Consider the following 19,661-nt stretch of genomic DNA (forward strand, 5'->3'; position numbering starts at 1 on the left):
TCATCTGACAACTTTAGTTACTAGTTACTTTACACATTAAGATTTCTGCACACAAACCCATGTACTTTTACAGTGTGGTGTTAGTTCTTTTACTTAAGTAAAGGATCTGAATACTTCTTCCACTGTTGGTTATGGCTAGAAAGGATCCTTCTCGTTCATAAAAAATCAGTTGTCGGCTCAGATCGTTGGGATTAAAACGAGACTAGGTTAAAAACAAAGACTGTAAAAATAATGGACATAGTAGCAGTCACATCGCCAGATGAGTGACAACTTTATGTTTATACAAAAGACGGATGGGGGAATGTGTTACGACCCCCCAATAATCAAAACTGGGCTTTGTTTGTAGTTTTTGTCGCGTTTTCAATGATTTTGTTGCTTTTTCCGACATTTTTGCCTGTTTTTTTTTTTTAAACGTTTTTGTTCCTTATTTTTGACAGTTTTGGCGCCTTTTTGAGTTTTTTTGGACAATTTATTTAGACGTTTTTGATGCCTTTCTGGAGGGTTTGGAGGGAGTCTTTCTGGCTTCTTTCAGAGTTTTTGGTGCCTTTTTTGAGTTTGAGTTTTTCTTGCTTGTGTTGTCGTTTTTTCCCCCCACAATTGTATCGAGGTTTTTTTTGCCTAGATAGTTGGAGATCTCATTCCCCCCCAAAACCGCGTTTCTCAAACTGTCTGCCAGCAACTCCAAAGCCTAATAGTGTGCATATCTGTTAATTATTTCCCTTCGCTACGCACACCATACATGTGCGCCAAAGGCCAACCGGAACCTATTACACCATAAATCGAGCTTATAGGAAGACTTTGAATGCGGCACCGGTGTCCCATGTTCACTTCTGTAAACAAGGGGTTTACTTCCGGTCGTGAACACATGCGCTAGTCGGGCAGTTCTTTTTCAAAACACTGTAATAACTGTACAAAAGACATTAAAATTGTCCTTAAACCTTCGACTATTAATTAGCATACCGAATACAGATGAAAACATTTCGTATTTTCCTCTTGAGCTGGATCTTCTAGCGTAAAGACAGCTAACGTTAGCGTAGCCAAACAAGCGTTAACGTTACTTTTTCTCATGAGTGCAGGGAAACATGGAGATAGACGCTCGGGACTTTTTGAACTCTCCTCCGGTTAAGACCGTCAGATTTGGAGGCAGCGTTGCGGACACGTTAGCTAAACACAAACAGGTGAGTGGTAACGTAATGTCAGTCCACTTGTATTCGCTAACTTGTCAGTTAAAACAGTTGAGACTGTATTTAACCCTTGTGTGGTGTTCGGGTCTGTGCGACCCGTTTTCAATGTTTGCTAAAAGAAAAAGTATGCTATTTATTATTTATTCTAACTAAAACTCATTGGCCTTGGCTCATTTTCTGTGAAAAACATAAAAAATAACTTATTTTCAATGACTGCACACGGTACACCCCCCACACACATAACCATTACATATGAGGTGTTCAGGTCTACTGGACCCGAGTGTATTTAAATGTAGGTGCTATGAAACTATGTTGTCTTTCTGCACCTGCTATTCCCACACACAGTTACAAAATTGTTACATTTCAAGCACTTTAACCTGTTCTGATTAAGAAATAAGCACCAATAATGATCAAAAATCTTGTTTCTATTTTTTTTTTAAAAACCTTTTTTATAATAATAATTTCCTTGTTTTGTCACAAAAAAACGAAAATGATCATATGATCGTAAATGTGATCTCACAGGGGTAAATGGCAAATATGAACCATAAATGATGTGTATATATCATTGGTAATTGAGCTAAAGTAAACATCTGTTAAGTATTTTACATAAATTGTTATGGCTGTATTGATTTAAAAGCCTAATAATGTGGTGGGAACATTGGCTGTGTAAGAAAGCTATGAACGTCACACAAGGGTTAAGTGATGCTCGGTAACGTTAGGTATGGGAACGCTTAGCTACATGTCTGGAAGGTTTTAATGAATGAAAGCTTTTTGTTGCTAACGTTCCATTAACAAGGACACCGGGTACTGGCTGTGTATGATCTGCTGTAGGGTTGCTCGATTATGAAAAATAAAAATAAAAAATCATAATCACAATTAGTTTGGTCGATATTAAAATACAGATTACTTACCACAATCACTCATTGACTTTTGGAAAGATGTGGCTGTTATTGAAGTTAAAAACAATGGAAAAGTTAAACAAATCAACAATGAAAATGCCTTGAACTGTGACATTTCCCTTCATACTTTTCCCATTTGAACATTCTTTTTTCTTCATTCAGAGCACAAGACAAAATAAGAATGTACCTGCAAAAACGTAACGTGCAAATAATCGTTTTTCTCGATTATTCTGTTTTTGTGATCATTATAGGAGCCAAAAGCGTAATCACTATTAAAGTTGTGATGAGTTGCACAGCCCTAATTAGCTGTTTCTCTTCTTGTTTGCAGGGAGACTCGAGTGACTACGAGCTGCTGAAACATCAGCTGGCTGATCCTGATATAAGGGTAGAGTAAAGCATCAGCGTGTTTGAGCTGACCTGGGATCTGTGGTGTCACCGTGGGTTTGTCAGCTTTCTCTCTCTCTCCTCTGACAGGATGCTCAGATCATCAACTGGCTACAAGAGTTTCGGAGTTCAGTGACCCAGCTGACCAAGGACCATGAACAGCTCATCTACACTATCTTGGTGAGAATGGAAAGTCAAGACGGTTGAAAGCTTAAAGGGTGCTCTCATTGTAGCTCGTCCTATTCAGCTGCCTGGACAAACCCCCGATGGGGACCTGCACCACGTTAAGAGCTGACATCATTAGTCCGTCAATAAGTTCAGTGATTTCTAGGGCTGCACGATATTGCGGTTGCGATATGATTCTCGATATTGGAGGGAATGATCATTTTTATATCATTACTCTCATTTTCGATGAAAAAAAAAAATACATTCAAATGATTATAGTGTGATTTTTGCGAGGATCTGTACCAAACAAAGGTTTTTTCTTTAGTCTGTAGGATAGGATACTTCATTCAGAATGGTTTGACACATTGTTAACATTTAACAAATATTGCGATTTTGATAAAATTGAGATAAATTGTGCAGTCCTAGTGTGTCCCCTGGCGTCGAGGAAAACTTAGGTGTGCGTATTTGGTGTGAGTCGGATATCTCTGCTAGCCAGGTCTTAAAGGACAATTCCGGGGGAAAATTAACCTAGGGGTTAATAACATATGTGTACTGAGTCAAACGCTCTCTGGGACATGTTTTCATGCGAATGCGTCTCTAGCTTTAAACAAGCTACTGCAAACCAGTGGTTAGCTGCTAATGCTAAATGTAAAAAAGCAAATTCCCAGTACGGTTTGTGTCTCTTTGTGGGGTTTTTTTCCGTCTCTTTGTATTTGTGTTGTGTCTCTTCTTGGTCATTTGTGTTTCCTTTGGGGTTGTTTTGTGTCTCTGTGGTCATTTGGCGTCTCTTTGTCGTCAGTCTGGGTGTCTCTTTGTGTCTCTTTTTCACATCACTTAGGACCGTTATTATCACCATATCTGTGTCTGAAACGTTGGAAAATCATAAATAAATAACACTCTAAAAGCTTAAAGACAAAACCTGCTAAAGAAGTCCAACTACAATCATTAGATCAGAGAAAAGTCTTTTTAGTTACATTCATTCAGCTTATGTGCTGCACCTAAACCTCTGAAACATTTTAATTTTCTCAGGCACTTGTGTGTGTGTGTGTGTGTTTCTAGAGGCTTCCGTGGGTGGGCCGGAGCCAGGCTGTGGTGGAGGAGTACATGGCCTTCCTGGGGAACCTGGTCTCAGCCCAGACTGTGTACCTGTGTGCCTGCCTCAGGATGGTCGTCTCCCACTTCACTCCCAGTAGGTTCCCCTCACTGCTGGTAGAATAATCCAGCGTTTTTACAATAAAATGCAGAATTCAAGCTCTCACAACGGCGTCGGTAGTTAAGTGATGTTGGTTATCTTAACATCACTGGTGGTCTGTTGCCTGACTGTCAACGTTAGCAGGGTTAGAAAATTAGCACCAGCCAAATGCTGGCAACCGAGTGTGCGCTTGATTCGCTGCACTCAGCAGCCAACAAAAGCAACGGTCATCTATTGAGTGGCTGGTAGATTTTGGGCTCCACCAACAACAGTGGCAGGTGGGCAAGACAGTTCATTTCCAACCCTGGTTTTCATTTAAGTATGAGTTTACATCTGAAGGCAAAGGATAACGAGACCAGTAGGGCTGCACGATACGAGGAAACTGTCCAATAGGCCATAACGTTGTTGAATATTGCGATAACAATATAACTCGCGATAAATAAACAGATATTAAAGTGTACTCAGTTCTGCTGCTTTCTAGACTGGGTAAACCCAGCCCGATCTGCCGGCGATTTGATTTCTCCCTGCAGCTCAGGCTGGAAACCTGTACGTTTATCTATCCTGCTTCCGTTACAATTTCGCGGGGACCAATCACAAACTGGCTTATCCACCTGGCGCTATTGGCGGGTTTAACACGATGACGATAGAGAAGCGACCAAGCTGCTTCTTGTTTACATTCAACAAGGCGGCCACCGAAGCGCAGCAACCCGTTGATGCCGCTGTCGCTGCTACGTCACCCGGATCGTTGGTCTGATTGGTTGAAGGACTATCCAATTACATGCAGAGAAAATACAGAGCAGACTCCCCAGACTAATGTTCAATCTTAAAAGATTGAGCTTAAAACAAATGAAAGGAAATCATTTCCATCGTTCTTTTAGTCAACTAATTGAACATTGAATTGAATATAAAAGGCCGCACTAATAAAAGAATCAGTTACATTTTAAAGTGCAGTTTTCTGCTGATATTTTCTTTCACCTAACACAAGTCTCGGAGTGTCTTTCACGGTATGTCGCAGGCTTTTCGCGATGTGTTTATTGCGCCAGTTGATATCACGATGACGAATAAAAAAAAACCCCTATATATATATTGTGCAACCCTAGTGGCCATATAATGTGTTTACTGTATCCCAGCATCAGTGACTCGTGGAGATTTAATGTGTGTGTTTCTCGTTTCCAGAGAGAGTGACCATCTGTGAAGCTGGGGTGGATATCTCTGATTCAGATGACGAAGATGAAAGTAAGTGTCCTCCCTGTTATTTCAAGTGACTTTTCAATATATGAGATGTTTGTTTCAAACACCAGAAACCTCGTGTGGTTCAGTTTTATATCTGACCAAGTTGTGTAATGGGGGCGAATATTGGGATGGTGGAGAAGGAAGGGCAGGGAGAAGTGTGAATGTGAAGCAGGGCAGCGTTAGGGAGCAGCTTACATCCTCCCCTCTAATTCTTTAGATAAATACAAATGGTTGAATAATAAATGGTAAATACAAACTCTTCTCTGCTCCTTTTGATTTGTTAAGACCTCCCCAGAAACTTTGATCAGTGTCACCAGGCGCTGCAGCTCATCACCAGATACGTCCCATCGTAAGTCTCTTGTTTTGTCTTCTTGTATTAGTTTAAGTGTTTTTTTTAATTTTTTTTATATTTTATTTATAGCTTTTCTGTTTTACAAACAAGAAACAAGCACAGCAGAACACTACAAAGTACTGACAGGTAGATCGCAAGCTTTGCCTTCCGGCTCAGCTCTCTTTCCGTCACAACGGTGCGATAAAGTGAGTGTAATACTGCGCCCGCTGCGCCGATTCTCCAGCTAATCTCCCGCTCCATTGTCCCCTCACTCGCGAACAAGACCCCCATCTACTTGAACTCCTTCACTTGGGGTAAGGACTCATTCCCTACCCGGCAGGCAGGCAGAGATATCCGACCAAAATCTGTTGAGCTTAGGGCAGGACCAAAAGAGGTGACCCAGGGTGCCCTCTCCAGACTTACTTAGTTTGAGTGTTTTTAAAGGGTCATTTGGACCTGGACCGTTTTTAAAGTAACTAATGTGAACCAAAATCTTTGAAATTGGTCCAGTACGAGAGAACACTGTAACCGGCAGCCACGAAACAGGCTGCAATGTAAACCTATGAGGAAAATGTGCACCGTCAATGTACGTTCACTAAAAGTGCTGTTTTTACTACCGACAGGCTCAGATTGGTATCATAAGGGTCTGACAACATTATGGAAAGATGGTGAAGTATTGTTCTGAAATCTGACATGTGACCTGTCTGAAGACAGCGATGTGGAACCATGGATCTTTATAGTGTGGAACGCGAGTGGGGAGAGAGGAGTTTTGGGGAGATTGTTGTGTGACAACATGTGTTTGTCACACAGCTTCACCTTTCTGTTTTCCTCCGGCTTATTTTTCCTGAGCAGCCAGCCAGTAATAGCTATTTGTTGTGTTTTTAAAGGGGCTGTGCTTAAAATACTGAAGAAAAAAAGTAGTTTTAGGATTGCCTCCACACGGCTCTCACAGACCGTTTCCCAACCCGTCGTATACCGACGCTTTGTCACGGCCCTCGGCGTCTGATACCGACGCACGAGGCACTCACATGCACGTGCGGCCAGACCGGCTATCAAAAGAAAGAACAGAGAAGCTCGGACTACAACGCACACCGAGGGAGTGGGACTTCATTCTCACCTACTATATCTTTCCATAGCAAATATTTAGTTTGCTGCTATACTAACATTCTGAATGTCAAGTACAGAACCTCTCAAAGGTTTTTGAAAGCTTTACCGTGAATCTTCTAAATCTCCCCTTTAATTTTTCATGTCTCATTCAGTCACTGATCTTTTTGATGAGCTGATGACATCAGGCTATTTTACCAATGAATGTACACTTGCAGTGTCAAAAATGTCATAACAGTCCCCATAAACTGCAGCTGGGCTCATTTACATCTGTAGTCTTAGACCACTAATTTAGAAACAGGAGACTGAAGGTGATTTGCCACCGGGCTTGGTAAATAGCCCCATATGTGTTCTAAAACATATCTATCTATCATATACTGTATATCTCAAGGATAACCTTTACTAGGAATAAGCACTGTGACAAAACTAAACAAAAGAACAGGGAGAAAATAATTCTTCCACAATACAGAACTCAAAAATGTTTAGTATAGGCGGGCCATTCAGAGTAATACTTTACCATTCTTTATCACAAAATCCCATAAATGCACACATGTACTGTATGTATTGTATGCATGCATGTATGAATGTATGCATGTATGTACATTATGTATTATGCTCTGTATTGTACTGTAAAGGTTTGTCCTCTTCTTTCAGCACGAGTCGCTTTCTGATGCCCATTCTTCACGAGAACTTCCCCTTTATACAGAAATCCTCCAGAACACTGGTGAGAGCCAACTGAGTTCTGATTCACTTCATACATGACTGCCAACATCGCGCAGTCGTGATTGTTGTACCACATCACACTTCTGAGCAGCAAGTGGTTGATGGTGGCCTCATCACCCAGAAAACATGCGGTTACTTGAACGAGGAAACAAACCTCTTAGCCTGTGGGGAGGCAATCATGAGACCGTGCCAGTGGAGTCAGATTAGTTTTGGCTGTTTCAGTGCAGCACTGATGGGAACGCTCAAACAAGCTGTGGAAGTGCGGAAAAACTACAACCTGCCACTGTACTTGCCACACAAACATCATTTTCATTTGTTTGTTTCATTATACATACATGTAGTGTATATTTTAACAATTTGTGTGTCGTGGACATTGTCTCGTACTCCCCAGCTTCTGTCTGAATAAAAAAACTAGGGATCGACCGATACTGTTCTTCAAGGCCGATACTGATTATACCGATTATTAGTAGTTAATGGAACCGATATGCATTTACAGTGAAAATGAAAATCTTTGTCAATGTTACAAACTTAGTTTAAATGCTTTAGGCAATGATTTAATAAATGAGAAACTTTCAACATGATACCCAGTAAGAGAGAGTCAGATAGTGTTGTGGGGGGGGGGGGGGCATTAAGTCAGACTCAGTGGTGAGTGAAACTGAAGCAGAGTGACAGTCACAGAGCTGTAGCCGAGCCAAAGTAGACCACTTTTTAATTCATTAACTTTATCGGTTATCAGGCAAATGAAACGCTGATACAGATCATCTGCAAACTGCCAAAAAACGGCCTGATAAAAAGGCTAGTAAATTCTGCATTAACACAGTGGTGTTTTGTTGATTGATAGTGTGTTGCTCTCCGCAGGAGTGTTACGTCCACAACGTCCTGAGGGTGACCGTGTACATACCATCAATTCGACGAGACGTGCTGGAGTTGATCATCGGAAAGATGCTTAAACTGGATGTAAGTGGGTAAACTGTAACACTGTGTGTGTGTGTGTGTGTGTGTGTGTCTGTAACTGTGTGTGTGTACTCCTGTCTGTAACTGTGTGTGTCTGCTCCTGTCTGTAACTGTGTGTGTCTGCTCCTGTCTGTAACTGTGTGTGTCTGCTCCTGTCTGTCTGTGTGTGTGTGTGTGTGTGTGTGTGTCTGCTCCTGTCTGTAACGGTGTGTGCGGTATATTGCAGGTGAGTGCGTCCCGTTCAGACATCGAGGAGGCAGAAGAGAACGCGGTGCAGAACCAGCGGGCGGAGGAACCGACTGAGGAAGGACTCTTTGACATGGTAACAACCAGCACTGGTCTGAGGATTCCTCTGGGTCTGGGGCAGATTTACCTGCAGCACATTATATCAAGGTTTATCCTAGATAAAGTAGGTTATAAATAAAGAATAGAAAAGGTAGATGTAAAAGAATGACAATAAATAAACTAAATAACTAGAAAGGACAGCAAACGTAAGTGTGCTCATTGCTGAAAATGTATTTGTTATAACGTCAGTTTTAATACCTGGGGATTTGAAGACAGCTCATTCAAGCAATCGGCGATTCTTATCAATATACAGATAATAATTATTAATATTAATACACAATTTGGGACAGTGCCTAAGGAGTGGCAGACCGGGGTGGTGGTTCCCCTGTTCAAAAAGGGGGACCAGAGAGTGTGTGCCAATTACAAGGGTCTCACACTTCTCAGCCTCCCTGGTGAAGTCTACTCCAAGGTGCTGGAAAGGAGGGTTCGGCCGATAGTCGAACCTCAGATTGAAGAGGGACAATGCGGATTCCGTCCTGGTCGTGGAACAACAGACCAGCTCTTCACTCTCGCCAGGATCCTGGAGGGAGCCTGGGAGTATGCCCATCTGGTCTACATGTGCTTTGTGGATCTGGAGAAGGCGTATGACCGGGTCCTCCGGGAGATACTGTGGGAGGTGCTGCGGGAGTACGGGGTGAGGGGGTCCCTTCTCAGGGCCATCCAATCTCTGTATGACCAAAGCGAGAGCTGTGTCCGGGTTCTCTGCAGTAAGTCGGACTCGTTTCAGGTGAGGGTCACCAATCCTGTTTGTGATATTCATGGACAGGATATCGAGGCGTAGTCGGGGTGGGGAGGGGTCGCAGTTCGGTGGGCTGGGGATCTCATCGCTGCTTTTTGCAGATGATGTGGTCCTGATGGCATCATCGGCCCGTGACCTTCAGCACTCACTGGATCGGTTCGCAGCCGAGTTTGAGGCGGCTGGGATGAGGATCAGCACCTCTAAATCTGAGGCCATGGTTCTCAGCAGGAAACCGATGGAGTGCCTTCTCCAGGTAGGGAATGAGTCCTTACCCCAAGTGAAGGAGTTTAAATACCTTGGGGTCTTGTTCGCGAGTGAGGGGACAATGGAGTGTGACATTGGTCGGAGAATCGGCACAGCGGGGGCAGTATTAAATTCACTTTATCGCACTGCTGTGACGAAAAGACCACTGAGCCGGAAGGCAAAGCTCTCGATCTACCGGTCAATTTTCATTCCTACCCTCACCTATGGTCATGAAGCCTCCAGGGTAGAAGCGGACAAAATGGGTTTCCTCAGGAGGGTGGCTGGCGTCTCTTAGAGATAGGGTGAGAAGCTCAGTCATCCGTGAGGAACTCAGAGTAGAGCCGCTGCTCCTTTGCGTGGAAAGGAGCCAGTTGAGGTGGTTTGGGCATCTGGTAAGGATGCCCCCTGGGTACCTCAGGGGAAGACCCAGGACTAGGTGGAGGGATTATATCTCCAACCTGGCCTGGGAACGCCTTGGGATCCCCCAGTCGGAGCTGGTTAATGTGGCTCGGGGAAAGAGAAGTTTGGGGTCCACTGCTGGAGCTGCTGCCCCCGTGACCCGACCCCGGATAAGCGGATGAAGATGGATGGAGATGGATTAATACACAGACTATAATCAATAGGATGAGGATGATTCCTATTGTTATCATTTTTAGGATGATGATGAAGATCATTATTAATATTCAGTTTATTAGTACCGGGATGTTGCTGATTACCATAGTTTATCAGTACTATAATGATGATTATTATTATAGTCACTATTGTTTAGAGGTGGGCAATAGGGAAAAAAAATCAAATATCACAGTAATGACAGTTTTGATAAATAATTAACATCCAACATTTAAGACGATATCTAGCCTCATATATACGTCTACACTCATCAACTGACTTGTGTTTCTGTTCTCTTTACTGATTTGTTTGTGTACTTGTTTATTTACCTTCTAATGTACAGTATATTCTTAATCCCCCCCCCCATCCCCCATAACCAACTATTCCCCAGAATGCACTAGTAACTAACTATCCAGCATGAAATAAGAGTTCAAAATTCCACCTTGACAGATGCTAATTGTGCTGATATAATGCCTCTTTTACTTAAAATAAACCACTGAAAGCAGGACTTGTACCGTGCGATCACAGGTGGTTTTACCACATGGCAAAGGTAGGAAATTGCCTGGGGCCTACTGCGGACGCGCCAACAGTTGTCATTACTTAGAATTCCTCCTGGGGGAGACAGAAACTACTCACTATAGCTTTAAAATAGACCATAAAGTAGGGGATGCTTTCAAACCTGTCAATCAGGAGAGAGGCTTAGCAATGCTAACCGTGCTAACACTGTGGACATTAAAATAGACCTCAATTTGTTTTTGGCCGTTGTCCGTGTTTTCATCTTAAACTTGGACCCTCTCACTGTGTCTTTTCAATTCAGCAAAGTTAACTGGAACATTTTGGTCGCCTAAAAGTGTCTTGTTCTGCCAACCAAGCTAGCTAGCTACAGCTAGCATTAGCTGGTAACTTAAGGGGATGTCTGCAGATTTCCTGTTCTGCTGTACATGCAGATGAATGTCTCCAGCACCCGGAGGTCCGTGTTTCCTCGCTGGTAATTCTCTGCTGGATGACTCACGTCAGACGGTTGAAAATCAGCAACCTTCCCTCTTTATCGTTTAGCTTAGCGCACTGCAAACATAAAGAACACTGGCTTGGCCAAGTCATCCGCCGCAGCGCCACCCTCATCAAAAATCGTCACGTTCAGTTAAAAAAAAAACAAGATGGCAACATCCGTAGTCCACCAAAGGGCCTCATAAATTTGCTTTAGTTTTTTATAAAACACAACCGGTTACACATGTAACATATGCATATACTGTATGCTGGGGCAAAGCAAGATAAAATAAATGAAATGTCTGCAAGAAAGTATATAGTATCCATACATCACGCTGGATAACAAAAACTGAGAATGTGAAGAAATGTGACTGCACACTGTAGAAGGGTGTGTTGTATTTGTATGACTGGGGGTGGGTGGCATGTGGCTCAGATTGTAGACCGGATCGGCCCTCAACCACAAGATTGATGGTTCAATCCCAGGCCTCCCCAAGACACTGAACCCCCAGTTGCTGTATGTGTCCACTGCTCCTAATGCTTAGAATGGGTTAAATGCAGAGATTGAATTTTAATACACTTACTGCAGTTGTATGTGATGAATAAGAATATAAAATTCTGGGGCACCTGGTTAGCTCACCTGGTATATATGGGATATATATAGAGGTTTACTCTGCGACACTGCTGTCTGCGGCCCTTTGCTGCATGTCATTTCCCCCCCCCCCCCTCTCTCCTTGTTCAAGTCTAAGCTGTCCTATACAAGGACATACAGACGTAAATGCAAAAAATAATAGCTTTAAAAAAAAAAAAAGAATACACTTTCTGTTTTTCTGTGTGTGTGTGTCAGGACGAGGACATGTCGGCAGATGGTCCCTGTAGGACGACCGGGATGGCCCACCCGGTGGCTGACAGGCTGGACACTCTCATGGCGGTTCTGATGGCTTATATCAAGGACTTCTGCCATGTCAATGGTAGCTGAGTAACACAGCTTTTACACTGAAGAGCAGAGTTCAGCCCACATTTCCCATAACGTGTCTGACCAATAACTGAGTGAAATATGTTTCAAAGCATTTCACACAACACATTTTTGAATCCAAGAACATGTAAAATGCACTTTGTGTACTTAGAAGCTTTTGCATCCTTGTGGAGTGAATGTTTTTGGCTGTTAAGTGTGTCATCCTCTTCTTTCCTTTGTTTTCTCTCTCTCAGGCTCTCTTAGTGTGGAAAGGACTAAGGATCTGTACAGAGATTTGTTGAGCGTGTTTGACAAGCTCATTCTGCCAACACATGCTTCCTGCCATGTCCAGTACACACTCTTTTACCTCTGCAGCTTCAGAGTGGTCAGTATTTCCCACACTGTGCATGGTGTATGTGTAATGATAGGCAACAGCAGTATGTAGCATTTAGCCCTGAGTCTGGTCTTCAGCAGTGAGACTCCTGATTAGTTGGACTGAGGTCAGGTGACTTGACTTGGACCAACAGACACAGTTAGAGACTGGCTGGTGAACAGAGTGGAGCATTTAGCAGCTAAAGAGTCAGATATTTCATACAGGAGTGGGTGGTGACCAAACCTGAGCTTAAATAGAATAGAGGACAGGGCGGTGCGCGGTCACGTAAGGCTTGTATCATGCAGATGCGCCGACAGTTAGTTGTCATTACTTAGAATTCCTCCTGGGGGAGACAGAAACTACTCACTATAGCTTTAAAATAGACCATAAAGTAGGGGATGCTTTCAAACCTGTCAATCAGGAGAGAGGCTTAGCAATGCTAACCGTGCTAACACTGTGGACATTAAAATAGACTTAACGTTTTTGGCCGTTGTCTGTGTTTTCATCTTAAACTTGGACCCTCTCACTGTGTCTTTTCAATTCAGCAAAGTTAACTGGAACATTTTGGTTGCCTAAAAGTGTCTTGTTCTGCCAACCAAGCTAGCTAGCTACAGCTAGCATTAGCTGGTAACTTAAGGGGATGTCTGCAGATTTCCTGTTCTGCTGTACATGCAGATGAATGTCTCCAGCACCCGGAGGTCCGTGTTTCCTCGCTGGTAATTCTCTGCTGGATGACTCACGTCAGACGGTTGAAAATCAGCAACCTTCCCTCTTTATCGTTTAGCTTAGCGCACTGCAAACATAAAGAACACTGGCTTGGCCAAGTCATCCTCCGCAGCGCCACCCTCTCATCAAAAGTCGTCACGTTCAGTAAAAAAAAAACAAAAAAACAAGATGGCAGCATCCCTATCGCCAAACTCGAGGCTTCAACAGCAGTCCACAAACCAATGGGTGACGTCACTGATGCTACGTCCATTATTTTTACAGTCTATGATAATATGTCCGTGTTTAAGTGCTCCAAGTAGCCAAACATCAATGAATGTATTTAAGTGTCCAATTGAAAAGAATTTGTCATCAGTCAGTCATCATTTTATCACTGGCTGACAGTGACAATAAAAAAATCAAATTGTTCTCATGCTGTTACAAAATGTTCCACTGACTGTCCAAACACTCAACTGTATATTACACCAACCCACCATCAAGTGTAAACTGCCTAATCACGAATCACCTATGCTGCCATTCCCATACACTTAAGAAAATGAATGCTTATTTATGAAGGAGGTCTAATTTAGTTGTTTCATCTACTTTGATGAATATAAAGACAGAGCGCGTGAAGGTTTCCTCCTCATCAATTCCGTTTGCTAGCAAATAACAGAAAAATGCCTAAAATCTGCTGTGTGGTGATATTCAGTATCAACTATGTAAAGAACCCAGAACTTAGTTTTTATAAGCTGCCGACTTGAAAAACTGAAGCTTTTATGAAGACTCAAGTGGTCACAGACGTTAAGGAATCAGCAGGGAAAATGGGGAGACTGTGGGATCCTGACACTAAGCAATGATTCTTCACGTCTGTGTCCACTTTTGTCTTCATAAAAGCTCTGTTTTAGGGTCAGCAGCTTATAAAAACGTTAGTTCTGGGTTATTTACCCTGTTAGTAGTATATATCACCACACAGCAGCTTATAGGACTGGTTCTGTTGTTTGCTAGCAGACAAAATTGACAAGGGGGAAACCTTCACGCAACACAAGTCAATGGAGAGCGGAGAGTTGTTTTCCCCTCCGGTGGGCGTGGCTTTCAGAGTACGACGCGACGCGTTCTGTCACTATGCTGCTTGTGAGATGAGTCCTTTCTGGAGTCCTGTATGTGTCGTATTTCCTGTGTCCCAGGCGTTGGCCGAGGCCTTCTTGGATCACCTGTGGAAGATCCTGCAGAGTCCCTCTCAGCCTGCTGTCCTCCGCCAGGCTGCTGCCGGATACCTGGGGAGCTTCCTGGCCCGGGCCAAGTTCATCCCTGTGCTGTGAGTTCACTCTGCTGCAGAAAACACAAAGGCAGCTTGGAGCCAAAGTGAGCAGTTTATTCCTCTGTGCCCATGTTGCTCCTGCCGCTGTTCTAACTCAGTGTGCCCCCCGCAGCACTGTGCGGGGCTGTCTAGACCTGCTGCTCTCCTGGACCCATCGCTACATTGACAGCCAGGACAGCAGCGGCAGGCAGGCCTGCTGCGACATCAGCCTGCACGGGCCCTTCTACACCGCCTGCCAGGCCATCTTCTACACACTCATCTTCAGACACAAAGCCATGCTGGAGGGCAACATGAAGAAAGGTACAGCGACATCACCTGCCAATCAGAGATGACCGTTTACCGCCCTGACAGGACGCTTTCACTGGCATCACTAGCCATGTTTCCATCCACCCGTTTATATGCAAATTAAGTAATGTCGAATGAAAAATGACTTCTGAAAACCTTAAAAAAAAAAAACGTATACATGTCGATTATCAAATTAAGCACAGGAGAGCAGAAAATATTTGCTGCTTACAGTTTGAAAATGCAAAGCTTCAGGTCCTTTGTTCAATATCACACATTCAATGAAAATGAATGTTAAATATATAAAATATATTTTAGCAAACCATTTAACTTTGTGTGTACATTTTCCAAAATACTGAAAATCAGTCATGAGATGTGTTTTTTTTAAGCCCCTAACCCTTCCAACCAACAGCCCAAAAATGGAAAACATGGCAGCAAATCCACATCAAATAATATCAGACGTCTCATTTTGTAATAAGCAATAACAGTTGAATGAATCCAAAGTCACTCTGTGTCTGTCTATCTGTCTGTCTGTCTGTCTGTCTCTGTCTCTGTCTCTCTCTCTCTCTCTCTCTCTCTCTCTCTCAGGTCTGGAGTACCTGCAGAGTCTGAACCTGGAGCGGCTGGTGATGTGTCAGCTGAACCCCCTCAAAGTGTGCCTGCCTGCAGTCACCAGCATGTTTGCTGCCATCACCAGGTAACCCCTTTACATTTCAGTTTGCTTCAACTCACTGACTCCCTTCATTTTAATAAAACAATGAAGTACTTCAGTATCCATGTATGACCATTTTAGGACGCGGGTAGTATAATAACGTTCAAAGTAAAGTTAGGCTTTGCTGTCGGCTTCGCGACTCATTTTGAGAGAGAGAGAGAGAGAGTGTTTACAGCAGCAGCCCTCATCGTGTCATCTTGGTCTATAGGTGCTGCTCTCAGTGTTCTGCTAAAATATAACAAATTGCTTGTTGAATTTAAAACCAATAAAAGGAAATCATTTCCAACATTCTTTTATTGAACATTATGATATAATATTGGTGTTGTTTTGTTGCAGGACGTATCAGGTGGTGTTCTGCTACACCATCATAGAGAGGAACAACCGCCACGTGCTGCCGGTGGTCCGCAGCTCTGCCGGGGGGGACAGCGTGACCACCAACACCAACCCTCTGGACAGCTTCTTCCCCTTCGACCCCTACCTGCTCAGGAGGTACGCCGGCTGATTGCGCCCCTCCCTTGTGGTTTTGCTGCAGATCGGGTGTAGGCGGCTATACGCATCACGATGCATTGGCAGCGATCCGATACATGTGCAGCAGCTACCGATGCCATGCGATCTGATTGGGCCCCTACTTGCGATGCAGTGCGATGCAACATTTGATTTAACACAATGGGGCAAATGATGATGCTCTGCAATTCAACATGGTGCAGAGAGTTTGATTTCTTTGGTTCATTGTGTTCGGTTTGCTTTCACACTGCACTTTGTCAAACACTGCAAACACAAGTCACAAGGCGGAGGCGCTCGCTTTCCACCGCGTCTCTGCAGATAGACACCACCTTAGTGATGATTGAGAGGCAGTACTTTTGTGTTAGTCTGTATGTAGTTTTTAGGAAATTCCTGCATATTATACCTTTACCTCCTCTGAAGAAATACAAATGTGTTGGAACCCGTTGTATTGCTTTTTTGCATCAGGATTAAAGGAAAGTCTTTGAAGGGATGATCCGTGAAATGAACCTTAATTCTTGCCGTTGGAACTAGTAGCTGACCTCTCACCACAAGGTCCATCCAGCAGCTGTAGAGACGGTTTTAAAGTACTCTGAAAATCAGGAGGTTGGACACTTACAATGCTGCGACACCTGGACCTCGTGGTGAGATTGTTTTGTCACTAACTTGAGAAAGCTTCATCAGTGACAGAGAGCCTAGTTCTTAGAAGACGTGTGTCTTGTGGGAAATGAATCCAATTCAATTTTATTTATAGTATCAAATCATAACACAAGTTATCTCAAGACACTTTACAGATAGAGTAGGTCTAGGCCACACTCTATACTTGACAAAGACCCAACAATTTCCCACGAGCAAGCATTTGGTGCAACAGTGGTGAGGAAAAGCTTCCTTTTAGGCAGAAACCTCGGCCAGACCCAGGATCTTTGTGGGCAGCATCTGTCACTGCCGGTTTGGACACAGACACTGATATGGAGAAATATGATTCATAATAATAATAATAATAATAATACCAGTTGGTATGATGAACAGTGGCAATTATAGTAACAATAAAGATAGTGGAACTATGACTAGAAATAATAGTTGTAGAAGTTCAAGGGCGTAGCAGGGCGCTGAGCAGGACCACGGCGGCAGCTGCAACCATGATTTAGGTGCCACCCTGATCCAAGGAAAACTGCGAGGCGAGAAAACATAAGGACTCCGGGGAATAAGCTCCACGGGGCTAAGTGTAAACTGTCTCTGGTGCACAGGAGGGGTTGGACAATTAACTGAAGAACAGAGTCGCTAGCACGTCTGGACAAGTTAACTCTAACTGCAGGAACACATCTCAACGATGTGTGTGTGTGTGTGTGTGTGTGTGCAGGTCCGGTCATCTGATTGAGCCTCTGTACCAGGTCTGGGAGGAACTATCGGATGCAGAGCTGCTTCCCACCAAAACAGGACAACAGGTGAGATGACAGAAGGGTGGGCAAGGTTCAAGCAGTACTTTAGCGTTTTCCTAATGCACTGACATTAGGTTGGGGGACTTACCAGGTTTTTGAAGAACCAGAGCTTTAACTAACCATTATTTTTAATATTGATTATTTTCTTGCTAAATCGTTTTTTGAAATCCCTTCACAAATACACAGAGCCCAAGGTGACTTATTCTGATGTCTGGGTTTGTTGGACCAACAGTCCAAACCCCAAAGACATTTACTCAGTTAAACAATGGTATAAAGCAGTAGCTTAGTGACTTCTTGTTTAGACCCTCCCTGCCTGGTCTTTCAAACTCCACAACGTAGTCTTGATCCTGTCCCAGCGAGTAGACTCAGCCGGTGCAAACACCGTAAATGTTCTGTGGCTCTGGAGGAGCTTTGTCTGGCTGGGACATTGACATGTGGATTGGTGTAAAACAGCTTAAGTGTCCCTCTCAGCCCCCTTTTTTCTGTGGTAAAAAGAAACTAGAGTCGTGCATGCGTGGTAGAGCGAGTAAGAGAGTGACGGTAATTGTCTTCGGAGCGAGTACGACTCTGGAGTCATCGAAAGTAAACCCTCTCCTTGATTTCATGTTGTTTATGGAGAAGGAGAACCAGGAAATGAGTCGGGTGAAATGCAACGCTACCAAAACGGCGGCCGAGCGACGTGCGTCACCGCGACGTGCTGTTACATTTTTCGAGAGGTGCACGTCAGGCTGCGGCGTAGGATCCGTGTCTCCACGTCCCTACATACGTACCACGGCGTGGATTTAACGCAGAAGCATAAATTGGCCTTAAGTGAACATATATGATCATATAGGCAAAAATACGTTGAAATGTATATGTATTAGGTAAAGGTTCTTGTTGTGTACTGGATTAGGACTTTATCATTAGTGATTTCCAGGTTTTCAAACTGTGCTTGTGCTGGTTTGTTCGGTGTGTGTGTGTGTGTGTGTCTGTGTCAGGGTTCGCGGGAGGACGAGGACGACTTCCTGTGTGGGGAGACGCCCCAGACCGAGGGCATTGTGGGAATGACACCCAGCTCCTACGACTCAAGCCTCCGCAGCCCGAGCGGCATGGGTTCCCCCCCCATCGGCTTCCAGAGACCCTGATCATGCACGTTACATTTCTTCAAGATTCAGACACAAACTGGAGAACACATGAGCCAGTCACACTTGAAGAGCTGTGACGGATCTATTCATCCAACAACAGTCATCTGTGTTAATAATGAATGTGAAATTTCTGTGTTTTATTTTCGGGGAATTATAGGTTTACGCAATCAAGACTGAACTTTTTCAAGTTATGATCAGTCACAGTTCAGGCCATGTTGGCATGTGCAAAATCTGTGCAGAAACTCAACAATGGAAGCAACCGCATCAGTGAGAGACTCCATATGATCAGAGGACTCTACATAGACTGGTGCAGCATTAGTCTCTTTGTTCTGCATGGGAGAAAATTCAGCTCTGTTTGAATTGAGCTTGATAAGTTGTTATATAGTGTGTGCAGTAAAATACTGTTTTGAGGCAATTGTATTTGTGAAAACTCATCATACTGATGTGTTGCCATCAGTATGATGAGTTTTGTAGTTTTGAGAGATGTATGTGCAGAGAGAAAGGTGAGATCCCAGAGCTTTGACTCTGCATCATATGGGCTGCATCTCATAACCCTTAAATTGCCTCCTCGACTCCTCCACTTGCCTCCTTTCCTTGCGTCTTAGTCCCTCCCACCGAGAAGGCACGGGAGAGACGTGAGGAAATCATAGAAGGAGAGAGGCAACGAGCAAATGTCTTTTAGAGGGATGAGACGTCTTTTGCTCTGAATTCATCAGCTGTGTGGGTGGAGTTAGCAACTCCTTCAGCTGCACAGCTTCCAGGAAGGCTGCTCTCTGTATCCTCGCTCATAGCTCCTCACTGGTCCCTCCGCGATGCTCGCTCCTCGTGGCAGAAATAAGAGCTTTGAGACGGCCTTCACCGAGGAGGGACAGAACAACTTCCGGTTCAGCCGAGGACCGAGGAATGGAGGAGCTATCAAATAAGGGTTATGAGATGCAGCCAGTCTGCAATACATGCACCCTTGGATCATCACGATGAGTCCTCTGGTTCAATATTTCTCAAAGAGGGGTCCGCCAGCAACCCCTGGTGGTCCGCAAGTGGATTTGGTAAAATGTTTTTAATATGAAACTGTGTGTATCAAACTGTCTGCCAGCAACTCCGAAGCCTAATAGGGAGGTGCATATGTGTTGTTTTCAATATTAAATACACTCTTATTTAAATTCAAA

General features: G+C 43.8%; 1 protein-coding gene across 1 annotated transcript; it reads left to right on the top strand.

The window, feature by feature from the left end:
• Positions 1–833: 833 nt before the first annotated feature.
• On the top strand, positions 834–19,661 carry rrn3 (RRN3 homolog, RNA polymerase I transcription factor). The gene is made up of 17 exons (XM_078269595.1): positions 834–1,178; positions 2,412–2,468; positions 2,558–2,647; positions 3,692–3,821; positions 5,001–5,060; positions 5,343–5,406; positions 7,147–7,216; positions 8,074–8,172; positions 8,396–8,491; positions 11,937–12,060; positions 12,299–12,429; positions 14,304–14,434; positions 14,550–14,737; positions 15,308–15,416; positions 15,768–15,920; positions 17,293–17,377; positions 18,349–19,661. The coding sequence occupies exons 1-17, from the start codon at positions 1,083–1,085 to the stop codon at positions 18,493–18,495; spliced, it is 1,830 nt and encodes a 609-aa protein (XP_078125721.1). The 5' UTR covers positions 834–1,082; the 3' UTR covers positions 18,496–19,661.

This window comes from Sander vitreus, chromosome 15 (genome assembly GCF_031162955.1).
Source record: "Sander vitreus isolate 19-12246 chromosome 15, sanVit1, whole genome shotgun sequence".
NCBI lineage: Eukaryota > Metazoa > Chordata > Actinopteri > Perciformes > Percidae > Sander > Sander vitreus.

Excerpts from the sequence above, each read along its gene's own strand:
- rrn3 (XM_078269595.1), top strand. The coding sequence starts at position 1,083 with ATGGAGATAGACGCTCGGGACTTTTTGAACTCTCCTCCGGTTAAGACC. Across the intron at positions 8,492-11,936 it reads AGGAAGGACTCTTTGACATG|GACGAGGACATGTCGGCAGA; the intron begins GTAACAACCAGC and ends TGTGTGTGTCAG. Across the intron at positions 17,378-18,348 it reads CCACCAAAACAGGACAACAG|GGTTCGCGGGAGGACGAGGA; the intron begins GTGAGATGACAG and ends TGTCTGTGTCAG.